This window comes from Glycine soja, chromosome 11, assembly GCF_004193775.1.
Source record: "Glycine soja cultivar W05 chromosome 11, ASM419377v2, whole genome shotgun sequence".
Taxonomy (NCBI): domain Eukaryota; kingdom Viridiplantae; phylum Streptophyta; class Magnoliopsida; order Fabales; family Fabaceae; genus Glycine; species Glycine soja.
Window position 1 is genome coordinate 6,292,898 of NC_041012.1, and position 27,090 is coordinate 6,319,987.

Below are 27,090 nucleotides of genomic sequence, written 5' to 3' on the forward strand. Positions count from 1 at the left end.
ATTTATAGGCAAAGTTCTTAAAAATAAATAATTTCCGAAAGAGAAATTGAAGTGTGATCAAAATTTGCAACCTATTGCTTTTCGTGTGGAATGCACACTCCCTTCAATTTATAATAAATGACACGCTTTTAAGTGTAGGATGCCATTAAGTTTGTTTCATTATTTTTCTAATACCACTAACCCGTGGAGTGCACACTCCATATTATACATATCTCTCTCTCAATTTTTCTCTTATTAATATTCTAAATCTGAGAGTCCTTCATTACTTAGACCAGCTAGGAGCTATACTGATAACACTTGTTGCATAATGTACCGTGATTTTTTGGCTTATATAAATCACTTCTATTGCTTATATGTTGAAATTTTGTGGAAATGACTCAAAATTAGAAAAGCAAAAGCAAAATCTACACTTTCAGGAAGTCTTCCTCTATATAATATATATACACTAAGTCCCATCCATTAAAATGAGTTAATCTAATGGTTAAAATCATTTCATTAAAAATTAAAATGAATCGGTCACGTGCTCTCTTGTTTCTTGTTTTACGGTGGCTGTTAACCTTCGAAACCGCTGTTCAATTGGAGTTTCATTTCGCTTTTCTGGATGTGTTTTTTCTACAATTTGACCAAGTGGTGAGCGTTCAAGGAGGGATAATTTTTTCAATTGGATCAGAGGGAGCAACAGGAACAAGAATAACTATAATTACTATGATTTTTGTGGTGGGTATATGGGAATTGGGAAAAGAAACATTTTCAATTGGCCGCAAATGCTGTGGAAAATGGGAGGTCTCGATTTGCTTTCTACAAGAGTTAGACACCATCTCCTTCGAAGAGATCGACACAATTAGGAGTATACGTTGCACTGTGAGAGGAATTCTTATCGATGTCAGAACGAAAACACTTCTATGAATGATGCTTTAGGGTATTGTGCGTTCCCACAAGAGGCTTATTTTGGGATAACGATTATGTATTCTCGTGGGGATGAGTATGAAATGTTGGAAATTGGGAAGAGTGGCAAATATGAGAAGACCAAGCTTTTGATTCAAGGTAACTGCGTAGGGTGTGATACGATGTTTCGGTGTTGCCAATGTCAAGAACTAACGGCGGGGGTGAGGATGAGAGATGAGCACGTGACCCACAAATTTTAATTTTAATGAAATTACTTTAGCCGTTACATTAACTCATTTTAATGGATGAAATTTGGTGTATATATATATATACCTGAAAGAATTCGGTAATGCACAAGCATATACCCACTCGTTAGTTATCAAAATATTATTTTCTTTTTTCAATCCCACATACATGGATAAAACTAAACTAAAAATTAGACTAGTTAATTCAACCATGTATATAATTAAAAATAAGATTAATCTAACCACATGAATGATATATTGATTAGATGATGAAAAATATGTGTAATGAATTCATGTATCTTATCCAAGAATTAAATTTAATTGATTAAAACAAGATACATAAATTATTATAAATTTTTTAACATAGTCTTTAATTTTTATCAATAAAAAAATTGAATCCATGTAATTTTTTTTTCTTGAGAATTTCTTAAATGCGAACCAAATTCATTAATAGTCCCACTTATAGCTAGTGCCATCCACACTACCTTCCTTTTTTTTTTTGTCATTTTCCAAGTCCATTTACACCGCATTACATTTGGTGATAACTCTATAAATACCCTTCATTTGAACATGTCTAAATCCACAAGCTCTAAGAATTTGTATTCTCTTTTTCTTCTTTTCCATCTTCTTGTATTTTCTACTTTATTTTACCAATATATTTAATTCATCCATTATGGCTTCCCTTGATGATGATTATAAAACTAATGAAATTTCCCTCAACCATGTTGAGATTCCTATCCATGCAATTGGTGAAGAGCCCAAACCATACCAAGAGGTTGAAGAGAGAAACAACATTGACTATTCTCAGAGAGCACAATGGCTTCGTGCAGCCGTATTAGGAGCCAACGATGGATTAGTCTCAGTTGCATCATTGATGATAGGTATTGGAGCAGTTAAGGAAAACATCACAGCCATGCTTCTTGCTGGCTTTGCAGGGCTAATTGCTGGAGCATGTAGCATGGCAATTGGAGAATTTGTTTCTGTGTACACTCAATATGACATAGAAATTGCTCAAATTAAAAGAGATAAAGAAAACAATAATATCGGTGGAGTAGGTGAAGAATTAGCTCAAAGGGAGAAGTTGCCAAATCCGTTTCAGGCTGCTCTAGCATCAGCACTAGCATTTTCTGTGGGTGCAGTGATACCACTACTAGCAGCTGCATTCATAAGGAACTATAAAATTAGGCTTGTTGTTGTTGCTGTTGTGGCTACCCTGACATTGTTGCTATTTGGTGGTGTTGGAGCAGTGCTTGGAAAAACTCTAGTGAGGAAGTCCTGTATCAGAGTGCTCATTGGAGGTTGGATGGCTATGAGTATAACTTTTGGCCTCACCAAGTTATTTGGCATTGCCGGGCTTTCAATGTGATTTACTTTGGTCGTTTTTCTTTTTTCTTTTTTTTTCCCCGATAATAGTCGTTATTCTTAATATATACTAAACTTTTTTTTCAACAATAATATTCATGTATTAAACTTTATTATAGAAAATGGTTCATCTTCTCCCATATGCCAATAGGCACTCCCTAGAGAGAAAGAGATTCAAGAAAGAAAGAAAAATATAAATATAAGAAAAAGTGATAAAGAGAAATAAAATGGTGTTAATTGGGTGTATGCATTGTACAAGTATTTAGCCGATAAAAAAAATTGTACAACTATTCATATATTATTTTTTTTATTAAGGAGAAATGTGTTTTTGGTTTATGTATTTTAGATCAAATTTAGCGTTAGTCCATTTACTTTCAAATTGAAAAAAATTAGTTTCTCAACTTTTAAAAATGCATGACTTTTCACTTTCTCCGTTAACTTTTAAAATTAGTGACAATGCTAACGGGTAATGACGGATTTATTAAGGTGTCTAGAGGGGATTCCCCCACCCCTCCCTCCTCTACTATTTTTTTTAAGAAAAATTAAAGGTGTTTGAGTGTAAAAATATCAATACGTAGATATTTTATTTCTTTTTTATGTTCTTTATTGTAAAGATAATTATCAATGACAATTTTTTTTTATATTTTAGACATATTTTATATCAACATCTTGATCGTGAATTTTAAATTTTAAGACACCCTAAAATATGCTCTAATTTTATTACTATTTTTAAAAATATTTTTATCATTTTTTGGTCTTACACAAATAACATAACACTCTTTTTTTCCCTATATCTTTTGGCAATTTAAAAGCAATTTTTTTCAATAGTAATTAGCTACTATTGTTATAAAAGATATCTCAATGACTAAAATAATTCATTCCAATTTAATAGATTCCTATAACATATAGTTAATAGGATTTTTTATTTTTTTGTAAAAATATGTGGTTAATCCGTATACAAATTTTAATTATATATTCATGAAAGTTTTTAAAGACACGTGAGATTGATGACTTGAATTTGTTGTCAACATAAAATATATTTTTGGATTATTTTATAAAAAAAATGTTATTATAAATATTTTATATAAAATTTAATTTGTACATGTTTGATGAATAAAGTTTTATTTTTATTGTTGTCCCCTTCTGAATTTGTAGTCTTTTTCATTTTATACAATTTCTTGCAGATTAAAATCACCAAAATTAGTTGTTTATACCCAACATTTCCTTACAGTTTTTTAGCATCACAAACTGTGCATAGTAAAACTTGGGTACCGCCCCCTTGCAACCAAATTAAACACCCAACCATCGCCCATAAAATTAAAAACCACCATAACTGAACCTCCACACCACCTATATATAGAGGACTTCCAAAACCCATACCACAAGCTATTATGCAACAAACATTTCACATCCACAAATTCATACACAGGAACATCTAGATTCTAGAATAAGAAAAGTACACTCTAATTCTTAGGGTATAGACTTTTGTAGAGTAGAAAGATAAATATAGATAAAGAGGTGCCAAAATGTAAGACTCATTTTAATTGAAAAAACTATAAAATCCAATTTCTGAAACTGCGAAAGAAGTTGCCTGGAAAATATTCAAAAATTAGTAAAATTAGTTCAAGTAAGTTTTATACTGAGCCGTCTAATCTTAAGATACTTTCCTAATGTTCTGCGTCATTTTCAGGTCTCGCACCAAGGAATATTTCCAATTGTTGGGCTCGCTGATTTTAACAAATTGAGTGCTAAGCTTATTTTTGGGGATGACGGTTAATAATAGAAACATATTCAGTGGTTACTTGTATGTAAAGATTTTTCCTTATCTGTACCTAATTGTTTATGATTGCATTTTGGTTACAAGAGAACAGGGTTACCACTGTGACATTTACTTCGGACTGGTTTATGCCACCTTTATAACCATGGTTAAAAAAACCTTGAATTGATCATTGTTCTGTTAAGTTTCTCTTCAAAGCCTAAAGATGAATTAATAACTCCACTTGTTAATTAGACATTATTCTCCAGCCAATTTTAGTAACTATAATGTTTAGCCAGTATAGCACGATAAATGTAAAGGAATGTTCTCTAGGAAGAAGGTGACTTAAAAACAAAAATATAATTTATCGAAATATAGAGTATAAACATTTCGTTGTATTTGATTGTATAACTATATACATGTACAAATTAATGAGGCAAAATTTTTCAATCCTCAGCAAATCCCTAAAATTTGGATGCTTTGAAGATTTGGAGAGAAAACCGTGACTCTCTAATCTCAAATCTTATTGAGTCATGATGCTCAAAAGGGAGGCTCTTGTTTTAAGCATGCGCCTAAATACGATCTCCAAAGCATTTTTATGCTTTCAATGGCATTCTCCAATGTTTCCAATCTTTCACGTGCAGCCTGCATCTTTGCAACATTAGTACCTTCACTTAGAAGGGTGCTTAAAGATGCTTCCACACATTGCAACTCATTGGAATTCTCTTGTTTCTCTTCACATGCTATCACTCCCTTGTGCATTAATTTTGCTACGAATAACCATTTGGTTGGCTTTGACTTTGAAGCTGGCACGGCCAAGAAAGTTAACAAGGATTGGAAGATAGACATGTTCATTACAATGACTTCCCTAAGCACTCTAACCAAAGGAACAAGTTGTTGGTCTTGATTTAAGAGTGGGGATACTCCAAATTTGCTCTCCATCTTCTTCAAAGATGTCATCATTTTTTTGGCATTCTTCTTCATCTTCTTTGAGAAGAAATTATATTCGGCAATAATTTTTTCAATGCTTGAATCCCCCTTTCTCCTTCTAAGAGTAGAATGAAGGGATTGGACATTTTCCTTAATTTGTAACATGGTGTCCCTTGTGATGCCACAGACATCCAAAATTCTCACTGAACCATCAAGAAGCTCTTCAATGCATTTCTCACCTTGATAGTTGGAAATCAGCTTTTGGGTTGATGCCACGATGAGAAGATCTTCCAAGCCAATATGCAAATCTTGAAGCAAGGACAAGCCAGTGAAAATTGACTTTGATGTGGATGTGGAAGTGGCTTCCCAAGTTTTGAGCTTGCTCAGCTCTTCCTCCACTCAAATGGTGCTAGGATGAGATCCAGTAGGAAAACTATTTGAGCGAACATGGAACTTGTTTGCCATAGTTACTCTTTTTGTATTCTGTTCTTTTACAAATGAAGCTCAATGTTTTTGTGCTCTCACCAAGTCTTTAACTCTCTCTCTCTCTATATATATATATATATGTGTGTGTGTGTGTGTGTGTATAGGCGCAAATCATGATTCATTGCTATTGGTGAAAAAAATAGGCAGCACAGCTAACCTCTCATAATGAACGTGAGCATGTGGTACCAGCATGTGCTTCCTATTAATTTGGTGAACTTGTTACATCTCTACCAAACAATGTGCACTATTATTTGTGATATAATATATGCCTCTATGAATTTGAAATGGATTTGAGATGCATAACTGGCATGTCCTGCGTGTGTTGGCAATCAGAAAACCTCATTAGTAATAAGCAAGTTTGCCTCCTTTGCTGCCACATTGCCTCTTGATTTCAGAATATAGAAATAGTGTTGTTTAAGCTATATTCACTCCCTGGCTTGTCTCTCAACGCCAAGGAGCTATAGAACTGCAAATAATGGTGTAATAAATGGCTCCTCCATCGATGAGATCCAGATCTTGTTGGATGTGACAAATGGACAACCATTTGAGTTATATATAACTTTGATTACAATTTCGAGAACAAAATGATGGGTTATTTGGTGGGTGCATGAATGGCTTGTAACCCTTATGTCTCCCTTGTTGATTTTACCAACTCACTCATTATTTCATTCTGTTTTAAACCGAACAAGAATCTCATTCCTATATTTGCTTTTGTTGAGAAATCTTGTGGTACATGTAATGGACGAGTATCCTACGGTCCCATTTAACGTTATGGCTTATAACGTTAAATGCTTGGGAGAAACCAAAAAAATACCAGACCAGTAGACCTCCTGTCACATAATTATACTCCTTTTTTCCAAACTTTTTTTTCGTTTTTCTTGATACCCATATAGACAATAATGTGGCCTCTCAGATATTTGAGCATTTTTAACCCCCAAGACTTGACAGAGGAATTCAATCATAGTACATATCGGACTCAACAATGAATAAGGAAAAAAAGATACAGAATGAATTTTCTTGAGTTAATACGATATAGAAAAGGATGAAACAGTTTAATTACAGAAAAATTCTCATGATTTAAAAGACAACTTTATCAAATCATGCTATTTACTATTTAGGATTCATTTCTGCAACCAAGGTCTTCAACTGTGTGCACGCGGATGAGTTATTAAGTTTCTGTTTATTTTATTTTTTTTATAATTAATTTTAATAAATTATTGAATCTAACTGCATTTGATAGTATTTAAAATTCTGTAGAATTTGGATAAAATTTTTGAATTGATGTCACAAATATTATCAATGACTAGGAAATTTGTGAGCAGTTTCGGATTAGGCTTTCCAAAAAGTTAAAAGGTATCGGAGGCAATTGGAGGTGCAGGAAGCAATTGATCTATGAATGTCATATAAGATGAAGGCTTAGTGGAATTCTCATGTACCAAAATCCCTTGTTGTCTTTGGATTTTGGGTTCTGATCCTCTTAAGGCCCACTCCAGACAGAAGTTCATCAAGGCCTCTTAATGCTTTTGGTTAAAATAGCATCAAGGCCAATGGATATGCTAATATGCTATAGTGGGATAGTGGGTTTAGGGAAACTGTACAATTTTTTTGCATAATTAATTTTTTTTATTTTGTGAACTCAGTATATTTTCTCAAAACTGAACACTCCTAAGAAACGTTTTTCCGTGCACACAAACTTGAAGCACCATATCAGTTTTGCATAATTAAAGGGGCAGGTAACAGGTATTTTCAAGATTACTTATTAATAACAGTAAAAAAAAAAAAACTTATTAATACACCAATGACATGCTTTAAATCAGTAAGAATCTAACACTCAAACAGAGGTCCATCTAGGGAATCATCTTCGGCTACACTATTCAACCGATTGAATCAATTTAAATTAGAAAAAAATTAAGAAGTATTATTGCACTTCAAAGTTTAATTAAAAATTAATTAACAAAAAAATAACTTAGAAATAAATATCATGTTACAATTATTATTGAACTTTCTTTTTATAAAAAAAACGTTTCATTTTACGAATTCACACTACGAAAACAGTAATACAGAGACACTGTCCGTCAAACAAGATATTTCTATGTAATTGTGTAATGTTATATTTTCTTACAATTTTTCCTATTATTTTATGAGGAAAATACTAGATAAAAAAAAAATATACTCCTATTAATATCTTCGAAAGTTTAAATACATACAATGCTTTCTTTATGGAGGATCAGCAAGAAGATTTTGTACAAAGATTTCAGTTAAATCTTGTCCTAAATAGAAGGCCACATTTTTTAGTAAGTTATATATTGAATCAGTTACTTATGTTTTACTGATATTTGTAAGCCATAGCTATTATTGATAGATTCCACCTTTGTGGAAGATGGCTGATTAACTGTTAAGTAGGTATAATGTTAGCCAAATTACTAAAATAAATAAATCTTGAGCACCAACGATAGTTCCGGTAGAAGGCCTTTCAATTATCAGTTTTAAAAATAATAATAATAAACTGGAATAGGGAAATGTTGAGAAGATATAGAATTCTGAACTAATCTTGATGCTGTTGTTCAAACATGTACTGATTTATGGAGATTTTACATTTACAGAGGATATGTATTTTTGCTCCATTCATTTAATGAGCCAGCATATTCAAAAACGACACTCTATTTTTGACTAAACATCTAAATATGCAATCTAATCCACCCTCAAGACCACCAATATTAACATTCAATGTCTCTAACACTGTTAGTGCCCTTTGAAATTCACCACTGGAATCACCGTTTTTCTCTCTTCTAAGGAGAGAGCACAGAACATTGTTGAGATCTGCAACCCCATTTGTGTTCTTCTGTTCTTTCAGGGAAGAAAACAAAACCGTTGGCTTCAACTTTGAGATCAGGGAAGACCCTTTTGTTCCAAATGTTGGCATGGACATAAATACTAATAGAGAATGTAATATAGAGATGGTGATGGTGCTTGCTTCTTTTATAACTCTAGCCAAAAACACTAGCTGTTGATCTTGATCCAATAAAGAAAAGGAATTAGCCTTATTCTTCATTCTCTTTAATTGTCCAAGTTGTTTAGCAATTGTCTTCTTTGCCTTCTTCTTGAAGCTTTCATAAGCAGAAATGATGCTTTCAATGTTTGAATCTCCCTTTCTTCTACGCACGGCTGAATGAAGGGTTTGCATGTGTTCCTTAAGAACCAATAACAAATCCCTTGCAGACTCACATGCGTCTAGCAATGTGACTGAGCCACGTAATGCTTCTTCTACTAGTTTTCCATCTTGGTAGCGTAGAAGAGTTTGTTTGGTTTGTGGAGAATGGAAAAGTTCTTCCATGCAGTTGTACAACTCAGCAAGCACAACTAAGTCGCTCTGAATTGTCTCAGCTTCTAAACAAGTAGTGATTGAGATAGGCTGAGAATGATGAGGTTTTAGGTGGTTTAGAAGTGCTTCAACTCTTTGAGAAACGGGGTGTACCCTAGGAGGGAAACTAATGGATCTTACAGGTTGATGTGAACAGGGAAATTTGGAAATGGTTTCCATCTTTTCTTTGTTGATTGCTTGACTCACAACTAGTCTTTGTTGAATCTATTTATAGGAACATGGTTTTGGAGAACCTAAACATGGTACCATGTTAGTGAACGTGGACTATTAGGGTGTGTGATGTGTACATGTGATGGCAATGTGGGTCATCCTGAGTTTCATATGACTTTTCTGACACTTTGGGTCAGCAATTCGGCAGCTATAGAGATTTTTTTAATCTCGTGGTCATGAGATGAGCAACGTAGTACTTTGTTTGAGAGAACTGTGGTAAACAAAATGAGAACCTAAAACAAAGGATACAGAAAATGAGAAAATTGCTGGTGTGTGCTCCCGTTAGGCATCAATAATTCAATCTCCAACAATTATTCAAATAATATAAGATATTTCCAAATTATCATGTGTATTATTGAACTTGTATTCTACTATCAGCTCATCTTGTCAATTCATGTCCTAATTCAAAAGATAAGTAATGGATAGATTTAAATAATCCTGCCTAGTGGCTAGCTCAAACAATGAAGTGGTTTGTAGCCTAATTAAAGTTTCCACCACAAGCCTGGAATCTAGGTTTTTTGGGGGGACATAGAGCAATGTTTTGTGCAAATTGCCATAATATTTTTTTTTCATGGCTATTAGGTGTTGTGATATGCAAGTGCATTTACTGTTACTACTGGGAGACAAAAGAGGGCAATCAACAAAGACAACTCTTCTACCTTGGAAATTGATGTGTTAGCATAATGAAAACATGACAGCATATACTATATAATTTCGGGTAGTTTGGTTTGGTGGATGGTTATATCAAGAATAGCCCAGAGAGAGGGGCACGTATAGGAATCACTAACCACACGTTGATTGGATGAAAGAGAAGGCGATTCTCTTTGTTGGGTTCTTCTGCTAGTATTTGCAGCTTAAACAACATTATGTTTCAAGAGCAATGTATCTAAGAATCATATTCTCTGGCAGATCGTTAAACTAGTTTAGGATTAAGGAACTTACTGATAGTTAAACTTACACCTCTTTTTCATCAAAATGTTGAATTAAATATTCATTTGCTCGTGTCACGTACATACAATACAACTGTAGTGAAAGTATCGTTTTAGTCTTTGAAATAAATATTTCTTTAGATTTTTAGACTTAATTTAATAAAACTTAACATATCTTTGAGTATTAAGTACAGCTATTCTTAAACCTTAGTACCAAAAATGCACTTAATGTTATTCCTTGTATATATTTCACATAACATTTTAATTAAAATTTTGCTTTTCACATATCTTGAATGTGTGTGCAGAACTACACTAGATAAGTAAAAGTAAACCAAGTGATCGATAAAACTTGCTTTAAAACTATAAAAAAATATATACATCATTCAAGGAAGGAAGGAAGAAGGGGTTAGAATGATATATTTTTAATTTGATCTTGTAAGTTAGTATTTTTTATTTTTGATACTTCTAAGTTTATTTTTTTAATTTTAATTTATAAAAGTTTGTATTTTTTTTAATTTTGATCTCTGCAAGATATTTTATTTATTTATAGTCTTTTTAAGTTTTAATTTTTTTTAATTTTGATTTATGTAAACATAAACTTATGAGAATTATAAATAAAAAAATTAAAATTTTAAAGAAATTAAAATTAAAAAATAAAAACTTACAAAGATTAAAGATAAACAAAAATTGAAAAAGTCCACTTATAATAACTAAAATTTTAAAAAAAATAAACTTAAAGACCAAAAATAATATAAAAAATGTTAATTTACCATGGAAAAAAAACATATATAAGCTTTTTTTTAATCAAGGGTGCACGTTATGGTTGTCAGCATTGAGTGAATACCATCTTCACTGATCAACATGTCAGAACTGATGGGCTTGGCTTTCTTTGTTAGCCAATAAAAAGATGTCGTATTCTATGTCTATAGTACTTCGTTCGTGAGCAATAATAGTTTGTTTTTTTTTTTGACAAAAAATATTATTTTGTTATTGCTCTATAATGCGTGCTGTTTTTCTGAAGGCTTGACGTTGTTCGATTCAAAAGGGTTAAAATGGAAACACAAGTGTGTCATTTCAAAATGAATATCAAGTTAATGCTTGCTACTTCATATCGATACAAAGTCTGACATTGGAGTGAATTAATGGCTTAGCTAGTTGGCCATGTAATGCATCCTAAGAGGCTTTTGAATATGTTTCCTGTTCTTCCTCTATCTATTGCACTGCATGTGTCTATTATATAATCTATATCTTTGGAAGAAAAAAAATTATGCTTGTATAATCCAACACATATCTCGAGTGATAAAAAGAAAAAAAATTATATAATAAGAGAGAGAGAAATATAAAAAAAAAATAAGTATAGAGAAATAGATATAATTTTGAAATATATAAGTGTTACTGTTCATTTTCTAAAGGTACCTTCTATTTTCAATTACTGATCTTGTAAAAATGGATAAAAATAAAATTTTACAGAACGAAAATTGTGTTAATTTTTTTTTTGGTACATAAAATTGTATTAATGTGAGTGTGACATAAATAATAGTAAATTATTTCCGTTAAAATATCTAAGCAGTCCAAAAGAATTTTGACATTTGAAGAATATTTAATAATAAGAAGAAGAATACAGCATAAGTTTTATTGCTTTCATGGTTGCACTTGCAACCATGAAAGCAATTTAGAGAGAGAGAGAGACTATACACATGGTGGAATCGGTGTCAACTTTCTGAACTAGCCAAGCAATCAAAATAAAAACAGCTGAGCTAGCTTTAGTTCATCAATCATTAATGATTTTAGTTAAAAATAAATAAAAGGAAAACAAAAAGACTCGAGCTCGCGTGACGTCGAGACAAATTTTCAACCGGCCTAGCCTTTTTTATTTCATAAGAAATTAAAATATTTTTTTTATGAAAAATATAGTTTAACATTTTTTTATTGCTGTAAAAATAATTTTTTGTGAATAAAATTGGAAATTACAGTATGATATTCTTGCAAATAATTAGTTGAAAATAATTTTTTTATGAATAAGATAAATATTAACTAATTACTTAAAGACACATCACAGTTAATTTTCCCACTTTTTATTTTTGATTTATTTTTAACCGAACAATAATTCATTCTTGCAAACGGAGTCAACCCTATACAAAATAAGACTATATGTAGACCCAAAATACAGACAAAAATGCAATAAACAAAGATATTGATAAATTTATCCCCCAAAATTAACGTAGACATAAAAATTTCTTTTATTCATATTTATCCTTCCCATCTATTTTCCTGAGATTAGCATAATCATAAAATAACTAAACTATGAATAACAAGAATTGTTATTGCAATTACAATGAGGCTTCAAGAATGACTATTGACTTTGACTAAAAAAATGAATGACTATTGACTGGTTCTTCGACTCAATTCTGGTGTTCAAAGCACACCACTATCCCCATGTGGATGGGGTCGCTTTCCATATGTTCTTATGTAAAACCATTGAGTCGCGCTGAGTGGTGAAGAACTCCATTTTGATGTGCATACTCGATATGACAATAAATCTGCACGCTTTCAGGTTTGCATGTGATGTAACCACCCCTCATTGATCAACAATCATCCAATGTATGCCCCCGTGGCCCGTGACTCACATGTGACTTGATTTGTATGAATGAATCATATCTTAATCAATCAAACCTATAACTTTAAACATCATTATCATTTTATATTCAAATATAGTAGCTAGTCACTTCTGCCGTCCTTATTTTATATTAGTTTATACTATGATGCACATTTGGTCAGCCGCCCCTTCAGTAAGACTCATGTGATTTGATGAATTAGGATATAAAAATTTAAATCTTAGTATTTCTTATCAGTCTTAGGAGAAAATATAACTGTTTACGTCCATTGACCAAAAATTTATAACAAGAACTGTGATTAAATGTTCCCAAGTTTCATTAATTCTTAACTACAACTTAAATTTCACAAAACCATTACCAAAGTGAATCTTATATCATTATGAACAATGTCATTAGTGTACATACAATCATTATTGATACAAAATTTCGGCCTTTTAGTGTACACTCACTCTTGCATTAAAATGGAAAGTTGGAAATATGGACAAGTTTAACATGGCAATGACAGAGAACGGGATTGTGTGGGAACAATCTCAACTTGATTCGTTATCATTCTCAGTTTCTGCAAGAGATGAAAGGGCAAGACAACTTGGATACTTGAAGGGGAGGGTTGTCAAGGGATTATCATCCGACAATAATCCCTGGCAGGCCAAACCAAATGTGTATCCCAATGCTAGAGCAACAGGAACAGCAACAGCATTTCCAACTTGTATGTACCTATATTATGGATAAAAGTATAGAATCATTGAGGGCCAAAAAGGGAAAATAATTTAGTATAGGACTGGAGTTATAACTTGTGGTAAGGAAGGTGACAGTAAAAGGGAGATAACGAGTATTAAATGATTTCACTGATAAACTAAAACAAAATAACTTGTGGGTTCACATACCTCTCTTTGACAGGCCCACAAAGTTTATAGCAATCAGGAAACCCTTGTAGTCTCGCATTCTCTCTAATGGTAAGTACTCGGTTTTGTGTAGGGTGGAGAATGGCCTGACAATAAAATAACATTTTGATTGAGACAATGCATTATAATACATGCAGAAAAACATGAGTTTAATAGAAAAATGCATGCATCAAAATCATTTTGTAGATAACAATATAACATTACTTGAAATGCAACATTAATTAAAAGAGTTTGTACTGAGATATTTGCATAAGTGCCATTTGTTTACCAAATCAAATAATGTACAAAGTGAAAATAATAACCTGGTTGTGAGGCTCGGCCCTTGTCACCACTGTTGACACAATTTCATCCCACCACAAACGACCAAATGGCCTGTGTTTTCCCCCCAGTAAGTTACATTAGGAATTTTGATAACAAACGACCAAAAACATAACGGAAATCACGTGATATGCATATACTTACTTGCTAGATGTCCCACGGACAAATGTCATAGCATAATCAGGAACCTATGCATGACCACAAAATAAAATAAATTAGAGATAAATTATGGCACTCAACAAAGGGGTTGTGTCAAAATAATGTCCCTAAGAAAAGGTGACAAAAGACTAGTACCAAAGGCTTCCCAGAGTCTAGCATCACTCTTTGAACCGATGGATCCCATTGAACTTTGTTGCCATTCACAAGTACACCAGGTAGATCTCTGAAGTTTGCACCCTAGAAAAGTAAGCAAGCACCATCTAAATTTAGAATAGAGTAAAATAAATTTCTGACAGCACATACGGTCAAGTTATGGAACCTACCTTCTTCTGGGGAATCTGGCAAACTCTTTCATAATCATCTTTGTTCAACTGCAGAGGACGATGATCATATAGTATTCTATCTGGTGCGCTTTGAGCACTAGCCATACTACCCACCATCTCTTCAAAACAGAGAACGTATAATGTCAATATCCATTCTGTACGGTAGTACTATGCACTTGTTGCATGAGAAGAAAGCGATGTGACAAATATTATTACCACATTAAACAACAGTCAACCACCAAAACAAAATTCTAGACATAGCAAAAGCAACGTAGAGCATGACAAAATATTCAACTACTACTATGTCTTAAAGAAGCTCAGAGAATTTAGTTTACCACACTGGCAAAGGCAAAGACCTTGATGCAAAGTATAAACAACATAAGCATGCTTTAAAACGCAAAATGGCAAAAGCAAATACAAAAGCTAACCGTTTTTCTTCAATCTAATATATTTTTGAAATTCAGTTTCAGAAGGAGCTTCATAGTTCCTTTCATCTTGGTTCTCATCATTTGTAACCTCATTAAGGGAAAATTGAAAAAGAGGTAAGAAATGGGATCAAAATCAAAATTTCATATCAAGCCAACAAACTTAATAAACAAATGCAGAGCAAAATAAACATACATGTGGTAGATCTGATATTGCATCCTCAAGTAAAAGAGCGCCAGCCAGATGACAGGTATCCTTTTTATCATAAGCTACTGTAATTTCCTGCATTATGACAACAACAATCAGATACCGGTGATTAAAATCAAAGACAATGCTTTTCGAGGAAAATGGAGAAAAATTGTCTTAGTCTATTAGTCCTTACTTCAAATTCAGTGGGAACGGAACCTCTTGACACCACCTCATGTGTTGGTAACGGATATGGAGGCAATTTCTATCCAACAAAGAAAAAAAATAGTTAAGTCATTTACCTTCCCATTTACAACATTAACGTTATCCCGCCAGTTGAAGATTTGAATAAGTGAGGAAATTTTCTCTCACTCTCTCTCATCTCATTAATTGCTTTTGAATGGCATATATATAGGGTACAAAGAGAAGAGAGAGACAGCTTACACATACTGACCTGACCTAACCCTGCTGTCTCCTCTGACAAGTAAGCTAGCTAAGTAACCATACATAGAATAAAACAAATATTCAACACTCTCCCTCAAGCTGGAACATATAAATCATATGCACCAAGCTTGGAACATATAGACAGAATCCTAGGTCCTCTTAAGGACTTAGTCAAAATATCTATTGGCTGATCATTAGAATTAATGAACTCAATGACAATCTCCTTGGACAATAGTTTCTCCCGAATGAAATGACAATCAATCTCGATGTGCTTAGTCCTCTCATGAAAGATTGGATTTGAAGCAATGTGGAGAGCAGTCTGATTATCACAGTATAACCTCATTTGCACAACTTCACAAAATCTCAATTCTTGGAGAAATTGTTTAATCCACATAAGCTCACATGTAACTATAGCTATAGATCGATATTCAGCTTCTGCACTGGACCGAGCAACAACAGTTTGCTTCTTGCTCTTCCAAGAGATAATATTCCCTCCAATGAAGACACAATAACCTAATGTGAATCTCCTATCCATAGGACAACCAGCCCAGTCTGCATCACAATACCCCGATAGTTGTGTATTACCCTTGTCCTCATACAACAATCCTTGTCCAGGAACTCTCTTAGCATATCTAAGAATACGCATGGCAGCATTCCAATGATCAACATGAGAATTTTGCATGAATTGGCTAATTAATCCAATAGCAAAGGAGATATTAGGTCTTGTAATGGTGAGATAAATGAGTTTTTTCACAAGTCTCTTATACCTCTCGAGGTCAAGATAGACATCTCTGATCTGCCATGAGCTTCAGATTTGGGTCCATAGGACTATCAATAAGTCTATAATTTTGCATGCCTGTTTCTTCCAGAATATCCAAAACATACTTCCTTTGAGAAATCACAACACCATCTCCTGATTGAGACACCTCAATACCAAGGAAATACTTCAGATATCCCAAGTCTTTGGTCTGGAAATGACTGAATAAGTGCTCTTTTAACTGGACAATCTTAGTAGCATCATTTCCTGTGATCACTATATCATCAACATAGACCATTAGATAAACACACTTTCTAGGGGATGTATGACAATAAAAAATAGAATGATCAGCTTCACTTTATTTCAACCCAAAAAGTTGAACAACATGACTAAATTTACCAAATCAAGCTCGAGGAGATTGCTTCAACCCATAGAGAGGAGCCTGGAAGAGGTTAATAGGAAACTGGACAAGTTTTATATGTTTCTCATCTTGAGGAGCCTACACTCAGACTTTGATCATGTGTGTGATCAAGTCCTTGCTGGAGATCAAGTTCCATCAATGGATTCCCTCATCACTAGATTTCTTCGCGTGCCTCATGTATTAAAGGATGAAACTCTTACTGATGCTGCAGAAACTTTAACTATGGTGGCACCTTGTGGGAGAGGAAGAGGCCGCAATAACAGAGGAGGCCGCAGTGGAAGAGATGGACGTCCTCATTGCACCTATTGCAAGAGGTCACACTAAGGAAAACTGTTATTCATTGCATGACTTTCCTGACAAAGTAGCACAGGTGTCTAAGTCAGAGAAATCGGAGTCTAGGTTCTCTGATGAAGAGTATCAGGAGTATTTAAAGCTCAAATCTGAGAAGCCCAACAACCAAGCACAATCTTCATCTGTACCAGGTTTTTCAACAACATGTATTTCTCAATCCATTGAAAATCCTAGTTCTTGGATACTTGACTCAGGTGCCTCTGATAATATCTCTGATAATAAGTCTTCATTTTCATCCATTTCTTTTCCAAAAATTCTGCACCTTGTTACTGTAGCTAATGGCTCCAAAGTTGCGTCTCAAGGAAGTGCTCAAGTTTCATTATCTCCCTCATTGAAATTGAATTATGTTTTATTTGTTCCTCAATGTCCATACAATCTAATCTCATTAAGTCAGTTGACTCGCTCATTAAATTACAACCTTTTGATAACGGCTAAATATGAGTTATTTTGATAATAAAAATATATTAAAAATATCTTTAAAAATGTTTATTTAGCAGTTATCTTTGGCTTAAATATTAAGATTTGATAATTTTCTTACTTATGACTTGCAAATATGAAAATGAGAGATTAAAAGAGAAAAAGATCAAGAAAATATCCAAAATATCAAGAAGTCTCAGGAAGATATGATTAAAAGCAAAATAAATCCAAAAAATATCAAAAAAAATATCACTGAGCAAGATTTTTAACATTGGGCCCAAGTCCATTCCATTCCAACAGTGAAACCAAGGAGGAGAAAGAGACCACAACACCCCCTCTCCTAGGGGTTTCATTTACTCTCTTTCTTTCACCCCTCTTATCTCATCTCAATTCTTATACCTCATTCATTGTAAAGCCTCCCTCAATGATCATGAATAGCTAAACGCCTAGTTAAGGCCTGGCAGGCCTAAAAGCCAAGCGATGTATGATGTACTCACTATTTATCAATGCAAAGGTGTTTTCTATTCTATTATCTTTTTGGTTTTTATCTTGCATTATTTATCTTTATATTCTATTAGGGATTAGACGCTCAAGAGCAACATAACTTCTAAATAAGATTTAAAGAAGATATGCATGCATTGGTTTTATAGATTAGACGCTCGAAAGAGTAACTACTAAAACAAAAACAAAGGATTTCATAGGAAAGTCATTCCTAGGAATGATAATTTTATGTCCATGCATTCTTGCAAACATCTAAAATTCATACATCATGCATTTTATTTGTTGGATCTTTGCAAAAGAATTTGAAAAATAGATAAATAAAATAGGCTTGTCATCGTGAGGAATCAAGGCAAGTAAACTCATACATCCTAGGCAAACAAGACAGGTCAAGTCCCAATTCTGATTTTATTTTATTTTTATCTTTTATTTTTATCTTTTACTTATCTTATCTTTTATCTCCTATTTTCTTTTATCTTTATCATATCTTAATTTAATTATTTTATTTTCGCTATCTTCTATTTTTATCTTTAAATCTTTTATCCTTTCTTTTAAATCTTTATCTTATCTCTTATATTTTCTTATCTTTATTTTAAATTATTTATCTATTGTTTTTAAATTGGATTTGCATTAATCTAAGTACAAACAAAATCCCTTTGAATTCGACACTCGGACTTCCGAGTACTTTACTACTTGTGACAAATTTGATACACTTGCCAACAAGTTAACACCTTTACTACTAAATCATTTATTATTCAAGAACATGGGATGGGTCGATTAATTGGAGAAGGACGTGAATCACGAAGATTTTACTACTTAGAATCCAGTTTTCCTGTGTCCTATTTTGCAACTTCAAAACCCAAACTTGTGCATGATTGTCTGGGTCATCCAAGTCTACCAAAACTGAAAATGACGGTTCCTAGTCTTAAGAATCTTAGAGTCTTAGAATGTAAGTCTTGTCAATTAGGAAAACGTGTTAGGTCATTATTTCCTCAAACTGTAAAAAGATGTAACTCGACTTTCTCTACCATTCATTTTGATTTTTGGGGACCAAGTCGTGTTACATCTTTTGATTTTCGATATTTTGTAACCTTTATTGATGAATTCTCCAGATGTACTTGAGTTTATTTAATGAAAGACAGATCTAAACTTTTGCCTATACTCATGTCATTCTATAATGAGATTGAGAATCAATTTGGCAAAACAATTAAGATTTTCAGAAGTGATAATGCTAAAGAGTATTTCTCTCATGATATCTCTTCCTTCTTATCTTCAAAAGGTATTCTGCATCAGTCCATGTGTCCTCAAACACCATAACAAAATGGTATAGCAAAAAGGAAGAATCATCATCTTCTTGAAATTGCACGTTTCCTAATGTTAAATTAAATTCCAATGTTCCTACACACCATTAGGGAGATGCAGTGCTTACTGTTTATTTCTTAATTAACAAAATGCCTTCTTCTCTTAAAAATCAAATTCCTCATTCAATTATTTTTCCTCATGACCCATTATTTCATATTTCTCCTAAAGTATTTGATTGTACTTGTTTTGTCCATGATCTTTCTCCTGGTTTAGACAAACTTTTTGCTAGATCAATCAAATGTGTCTTTTTGGGTTATTCTCATTTTCAAAAAGGTTACAAGTGCTACTCTCCAACCACAAAACAATATTACATATCTACGGATGTAACCTTCTTTAAAGACACACCCTTCTTCTCACCCTTCCATGGATCATTCCTCTTCTCTCCAGGTTGTACTTCGAATTCCTTCTCCTTGTCCTCTAGGTAACTCAGACCAAAATGTCAGGGTTGTTCCATCTTCTCCACCAAATTCACCTAAAGTTGTTCCTCCACCTCTCATTACATATCAACACAGGACAAGGCAAGTTGGATCTATAATGCCTGAAGCTTCTTCTCGTGATCCTCATCCGTCTTCAACCAATCCTCAACCTATAGATCCTTCTTCTCCTTCCACTTCTTCTCATCATTCTGACTCAGATTGGTCCATTGTCATCAAGAAAGATACTTGTTCTACTCGTAATCCTTATCTTATTTATAATTTCTTAAGCTATCATCATTTGTCTCCTTCATATGTTTCTTTTGTTTTCTCATTATCTTCCCTTACTATTCCTTCCAATGTCCATGAGGCACTTGATCATCTTGGCTGACAACAAGCTATGATTGATGAAATGCAGGCTCTTGAAAATAATGATACTTGGAAACTTGTTCCTCTTCCTCCTGGCAAAACACTTGTGGGTTATAGATGGGTCTATACTGTTAAAGTTGGGCCCAATGGTGAGGTTGATCGACTTAAGGATCGCTCGGTAGCTAAAGGCTACAAACAAATATATGGTCTTGATTATTGTGATACTTTTTCTCCTGTAGCTAAAATCACTATTGTTCGTCTGTTTCTTGCTATGATTGTCATGCATCATTGGTCTCTTCATCAGCTTTATATTAAAAATGTCTTCCTCCATAGTGATCTTGAGGAGGATATTTATATGAAGCAACCTCCTGGGTTTGTTGCTCAGGGGGAGTATGGTCTTGTGTGCAAGCTTCATCAATAAATGGGAGTAATGGTGAGATAAATGAATTACCCACAAGGAACCTTTTCAACTCTTTCACTGGAGCCCGAGCCTTACCTACATGTGCAATCATGTCATGGCTGGTTTGTTTAAGGGCTGAAACCTTCATGGTTGCATCAAACAAGCTTTGAATATCATTGGCAAAGATCTCTTGGGTCTTCTTCCAAAAAGAGCGACATGTTTTAAACGATCTAAGGATCCAAAATATCTGGCTCAACTGATTGCCATAACACAGCACACAATTGATACTCAAGCTTTTCTCATTCAGGTCGTTTATCATTTAGGACAACATCAACACCTTTCTCCAAGTGGTCATGGTACCCTTGGCCTAGAAACCAAAGCTCCACTGAAACAGACCAAAATAAATAATTCTTCCAGTTGAGCTTTGCAATTGTGATGGTTGGTGTTCCAGAGAAAGAGAAAACAAGTCCAAAGGAGGCTATTTCTGATCAAAAAACGAAAACCCTAACGAAAAAGAAGAGAAAAACACAAGGGCTAACACAAGGACTCACCAAAAACGAAAGACAAGGCCTGAAACTTGCTCAGGAGAGGACGGCGAGGCTGCCAGGACAAGTCCAGTAAGCTCCCGACGACTGGACAATGGCGCGTGGACTTCACACGCCAGAATTAGCGCGAGACGGTGGCGGCGCGACTTCCAGGAGAAAGTCGCGCTCTTCAAGGCACACCCAACCCTGGGTTCGCCGGAAGAAACAGTAGCCGAAGACGGTGGCGACCGGCGATGGAGGCAACGAACGTTAGCGGTAGCGAACGATGTCGGAGAACTCAGCTCTGATGCCAAGTTGAAGATTTGAATAAGTGAGGAAATTTTCTCACTCTCTCTCATCTCATTAATTGCTTTTGAATGGCATATATAAAGGGTACAAAGAGAAGTGAGAGACAACTTACACATACTGACCTAACTTAACCTTGCTGTCTCCTCTGAAAAGTAAGCTAGCTAAGTAACCATACATAGAATAAAACAAATATTCAACACCGCCAAAAGAATAGAATCTACATGCATAAATAAGCTTACCTCAGTAGGACGAGCTCCCCAAAGGAAAACACGCATACGAAATTGTGGAAGGCCATAAGACCCTGCTGCCATCATGCCCATTCTTGCTTGATAATTCATAGCTACAAGACGGCATATGGCATAACGCCCCAGATAACCACCGGAAAACCTCAAAATATCAACAACATTCTCCATGAGGACATATTTTGGCTTCAAAAAATCAATAATATCCATGTAAACAAGCAACTGCTTATTCTTTGTGTCCTCTAATGGAGCTGCTGCATTCCTGAAGCGGTTGAAACCGCTTACTCCTTGGCATGGGGGTCCACCGCAAATAAAGTTAGCATCACCCTACACAAGGGCTAAGTGTTACAAAATCAATTGACAAACCGCTCCAAGTGTAACCAGTACTAGCGTGTAAACCAGGACTTTAAGTTTATCCTAGAATGGAGAGACTCACAGGAAGAGGCAATAATCTTTTCTTGTAGCCTTTTGTCACAAAATCTTTCATAGCTTCCTTGCAATCACTGGCACAAAATAATAAGAGTCAGAATTTTGCACTTGGCCTAAAGTGCATAACAAACAAAAATTTCACAAAGCAAAGCTGGAGAGAATAATAATTTTGATGACAAGGGGTTTACCTCAATCCTTCTATTGGCTCCCACGTGTCATAGCTGGAAGCATAACCCAGCCAACGAACCTGAGTGATTTAATGGCAAAAATCAGAATGGATCAATAACTGGAATTTCATTGCACAGGAAGAAAAAAATGAGAGGCTAAATTAACACTTGGAAATCGAATAAGATCAAATCCAATTAAGTTGGGACATGCTGACAAAACCTAAAGTTACCTTCTTTGACAAACATTTGTTTTGAGTTTACTACTAAAGGTGTTCTTGGTACCTCAGCACAAAAGATAAGGAAGCCAATTAAAGTATCAAAGTTCAAGCACTTCATAGTTTAAAGTATCAAAATAGTTATTGCAAATTGTATTTCGTTAATTATGACTTCAAAAATGAGTACAAGACTACAAGCTATTGAGCGTTTTTAACATTAACACCAAACTATATTTTATTTTCTTTAAACATTTCGTCATATCCATGTAATTATGTACATATCTTATCACATCAAATACATTAAATTATAGTCATATATATATGCAGCAAATGTTGCACCATTTTAAGAACTGCTATCTACATTAATAATCCTCTTTGCCTGCCTTGATGAAATTAATAATTTAAATCACCAAATTCAAGATATGAAAAAACCAAAGCCATAAATATTAAGATGATTGCATTGGATGATGGTACGTGCGTGTTGTGTCATAACCTAAATTGATACTCACTCATACATGCATTTTTCCCCCAAAAATTAGACTCCTATTAAAACATAGGGCACGCAAAGAACTATAACGTAAATAAGTCAATCCTAATAACATTAACAACATTAAACTAAATATGCAAACCAATTAATGTATTATGAAGCTTGAAGGAAACATGCTTTAAAATATAGTCCTGGTTTTTTGACGTCGTTTGGATCACCATAGCACACAGCAAGTAATTTTTCTACTTCAAATTCCTCTGAATCAGATTGATTTCCTGACTCTTCTTTTCTCACAGCTTCATTCTCATCTTCATCCATGTCTGGATCAGAATCTAACCGTTCTGATCCTAATAATGCAAACTCTTCACAAAGCTTGGCCCAAGATTTTATTAGGTTTAAGAAGTCTTCAGCTGGTTCATTTCTAACCTGATTGTTATTTTGGGGAAGCAATATCAGTAGAAGATACAATAACAAGTGTCAATATCAATTACATGTTAACAAAACCTTACTTGAGTCTCAGGGTGGTTCAGCTTCAAACTTTCGCATGCATGTGCATTAATGTCCACAGCCCACCTCTTTGAAATAATAAAAAAAAAAATCATTATAAATTGTTCAAAATAACAGCTAAAAACTAAAATGCTCAAAAGAACAGCTCTACATACAGTGACAAGTTTTATTCCAGCCAAGGATGCACCAAAACAAAGCCCTGTGGACATGGCTCCACAACCAGAATACAAGTCTAGCAAAGTCCACTCCGAGGAACCAGAACTATTATTTTGAGTAGTCTTTCCATTAGCTAGATTAGCATTACTAACGCAACCATTGGATCCAGATTCACTAGAAATTGTGGAAGATGCATCACTCTCTGTTTTAACTGTTTCTGGATTGTGAGAGAAAAACACATAAAATGACAAAATTCAGCAAAGTGTCGTGCAAAAACAAAATAGACCATTCATTAGTCATCTATAAAAACCACATCATTCTTACCGTTGACGATGTTGGAAAAGGTTAGATACGGCACAGTGTACTTCATGTCATAATAGTAATCACAAGAAGGGAGTTTTCCCTTCTTTGAAGTCAAATCTACCTGTAGTATACAAATTTCAAACACTATTAACCACATAATAAAGTTACAGGACGTAAACAGCATAATTCTTATTTTATTTAATTCTTTTGAAAGGCAAGAGGAAAATAAATTCTTTAATAAAAAGTGACTATCCTTCAACACAAGATGAGTTAAAAGAAGCCACCTGCATGAGTACAAAACCATAGCATTGGTGTAATGAGCTCAAGAGAGTTTATCTTGACTAGATTATCCAAGAAATTTATAAGCAAGATCTAAAACTTATATAAAAGGATTCCAAGAGGGTTACAAGCATGGCTTGGTGGTTGAGAGGGGGGTCTAAGGGTTGAAAGGAGAAAGGAGGGAAACCTCGTGGGTTCAAATCTTCCACTAACATTCTAACAAGAAACTAACAACTAGCATTGGCTGATAAAAGATAGATATATATAAAAGGATTCCAAAAGCTTAAATAATCCTTAAATAAAATGATAAACTATCAAGCATTTGCACAAAACAAAGTGACTATGAAGCACTTACACTTGGACTTTTTTTGTAAATTTTGACTTTGGAAACAATACAGTCAAGGGGATTTACATCTTTCACATCAGATATAAAAATTCGCTTCTTGTCAACAAGGTCACCGTGATTTTTTATCACCTGCACTCATTCAAAACCCCAAAGCAAAATAAGCCATAAAACAGTTAAAAGATAATGAAAAATTATTAAAAAGACAAGTCAGTGAAAAAGTGAGACTCACAGTGTCCTCAGCCCTGTAGAACCACTGAGCCGTAAAACATTGTTCCTTATCAACAGTTTCAAACATCTCAACGATTCGTGCAATATAATCTGGTTTTCCATCTTCGGCCTAAAATAGTTCAACAAGAATGTTAATTTTTTTTTTTTCAACATGTTCTGTTTTTACCAAAGTGTAAAATTCCAAAGCAAGATCCAATACCTTGACATAAGCATCGTCATAGAGGTTATAAACAACCCCATCCACTTTAGCTTGACGATAATGACACCGTGCCGGCATAACTTCACTGTTTTCACTCGTAGCCCTACACAGTCACGTACATGTAAGTTGTAGCTGTCGAACAAGAAATGAAATAGACAAATATAAAATATGAAAGAAAATAAAAAGACTCACTCTTTTGAGTTTCTAGCTGAACCCTTCTTTTTCCCCTGATTATTTATATACAAGAAAAACAAAATGAGCAAAAATGGAGAGAACAATATAAAAAAAAAGATTTTGAACGGAGGAAGGTTGAGAAGAAAAAAAGAAGACCTCGGAGGGATATCGGTGGGGCCATTTGGCGAGGGCCTCGGCGGGCGGAATGGGCTTTCCGGCGAAGCAGGCGTTGGAGTTAGAGTTAGGATGCTTGGCCTTATTGCGTTGGGAAGGAAGCAGCGATACAGTGTCGTCTTGTGCATCGGAGGCGTCGGATGTTTTGCGTTTAGCCATGGTAGCGTATCGCTGAGCGAATGAAAAGAGATTGGGACAAAAAAGTGTCTGAGCGAATGAAAAGCAGATTTTTTTCAAAATGGCCACACGCGCGGGAACATTAGTTTCCAGTGAGAGGGAAGGGTCAACTTTTTTAGTAACAGTTGTGACTCTACCGTCTACACGCGTACGCTCCTTTCCTTCTTTTGGGGATTAAAAATTGAATATAAAGAACAGAGAAACAAATTTATGTAAAAATAAAGAGTCACATACAACTGCTGATGTTTCATTGTCAGATTAAATCTTTTTTTATTTGTTGAGTTTAATTTTATTTTCTAAATTTTAAAAAATATTTTAATTTATTCTCAAGTTTTTATTAAATTAGTTATTATATGATATTATCAAATTCATATTTCAAATTAATCTTATTTTTTAATATATTTATCATGTATTTTAATATGTTAATAATTTTAAATATTTATTTTATTTTTAACAACAATAACTTTAATAAAATTAAATATGTATTTTATTTTTTATCGAATTTTAAACCATAAATATCATAAAGCTAGTGTTATTTTATAAAATATATTATATATTTCAATCATAGTATTATTACAATTAAATATATATAATTATATTATATATTTAATTTTATAGCTTAATTACCTCTACGTCTGCGTGGATGAATAAAAAACAAAACAGAGAGAAACAAATTTAAGCAAGGTAAAAAATTATATATACTTATTTGATTTTTTTAAAATTTATATTTCTTTTATGTCCATACCAATGAATGAGTAAATGGATAAAAAGAAACACAGATCAATAAAGAAATAAAATATTTGTCTTGGGTAAACCAAAAAATACTATCTAGTGTGTTTCTACAATGAAATTTCACTCTTTTATTTGTTTTGGTAACGTGAGGTTGGGAAGAAAGAAAATAAATAAAAAATGAAACACTAGTATGCATGTACTTTTATCAGATTACTAGGTAAGAAAGTGTAATAAAAAGAGAAAGAAAATTTGAACTTAATAAACAAAAATATTAAGAAGATGATTACAGGATAAAAAATTTTGTTTCACATGTAAAAAAATCATCAGGAGAAAACACAAATTAAATAGGTTAGGATAAATCTCTAATTTTTATTATTAAAAAAATCATGGGACAATTTTGTTTCATACACAAAATATTAAAAATACATATTTATCCTCACTTTTATTTATTTAACAACTGAAAAAATAATAATTAACTTACATAATTATTTTTTTAAAAAAAATACTAGATTTTTATTTAAATTTTTCTCTCACTTTTATTTCGATGAACACATTAAATTTAATATAAATTATATTAAAAATAATGTCCAAGATAAAAAAAAAAAGTTTTTATAACTTGTGTCTTTGTAGAATATTAATTGTTTTTCATATCCTGTTGAGTACCATAATTTTAACTAGTCAAACTGACATTTAGAGATATTAACGAGTCAATTTGGATCAAATTAAAAGAAAAAAAATGAAACTCAAATTAATCAATTTTTACTAATTCAGATGTTTAAAAAAATTGCACAACTCGAAATTGAACCATTGATGTACAACATTAATGAAAGGCTAGAAAGTTGTAAAAAGAAAATAGAAGAAATAAAAATTAAATTAAAGAACTAAAAAATTAATTA

General features: G+C 33.4%; 3 protein-coding genes and 1 pseudogene across 3 annotated transcripts; 1 reads left to right on the plus strand and 3 right to left on the minus strand.

Annotated features, from left to right (window-relative positions):
* The first annotated feature begins 1,727 nt into the window (after nt 1-1,727).
* Nucleotides 1,728-2,582, plus strand: LOC114375817 (vacuolar iron transporter homolog 4-like). Its single transcript, XM_028333680.1, has one exon. The coding sequence runs from the start codon at nt 1,804-1,806 to the stop codon at nt 2,494-2,496; it is 693 nt and encodes a 230-aa protein (XP_028189481.1). The 5' UTR covers nt 1,728-1,803; the 3' UTR covers nt 2,497-2,582.
* A 2,059-nt stretch (nt 2,583-4,641) lies between these two features.
* On the minus strand, nt 4,642-5,707 carry LOC114373702 (annotated as a pseudogene).
* Nucleotides 5,708-8,186: 2,479 nt separating this feature from the next.
* On the minus strand, nt 8,187-9,222 carry LOC114375403. The gene has a single exon (XM_028333175.1). The coding sequence runs from the start codon at nt 9,203-9,205 to the stop codon at nt 8,294-8,296; it is 912 nt and encodes a 303-aa protein (XP_028188976.1). The 5' UTR covers nt 9,206-9,222; the 3' UTR covers nt 8,187-8,293.
* Nucleotides 9,223-13,154: 3,932 nt separating this feature from the next.
* On the minus strand, nt 13,155-25,575 carry LOC114374246 (putative DNA (cytosine-5)-methyltransferase CMT1). The gene is made up of 21 exons (XM_028331868.1): nt 25,268-25,575; nt 25,130-25,164; nt 24,938-25,040; nt 24,740-24,847; nt 24,520-24,639; nt 23,907-24,006; nt 23,582-23,799; nt 23,429-23,494; nt 23,097-23,345; nt 22,239-22,297; nt 22,058-22,124; nt 21,619-21,948; nt 15,311-15,379; nt 15,124-15,210; nt 14,931-15,018; nt 14,503-14,621; nt 14,315-14,416; nt 14,165-14,208; nt 14,005-14,074; nt 13,685-13,788; nt 13,155-13,514 (listed from the first exon to the last, which is right to left on the minus strand). Exons 1-21 carry the CDS (start codon nt 25,442-25,444, stop codon nt 13,331-13,333), a joined length of 2,499 nt encoding a protein of 832 aa, XP_028187669.1. The 5' UTR covers nt 25,445-25,575; the 3' UTR covers nt 13,155-13,330.
* Between the last annotated feature and the right edge of the window lie 1,515 nt (nt 25,576-27,090).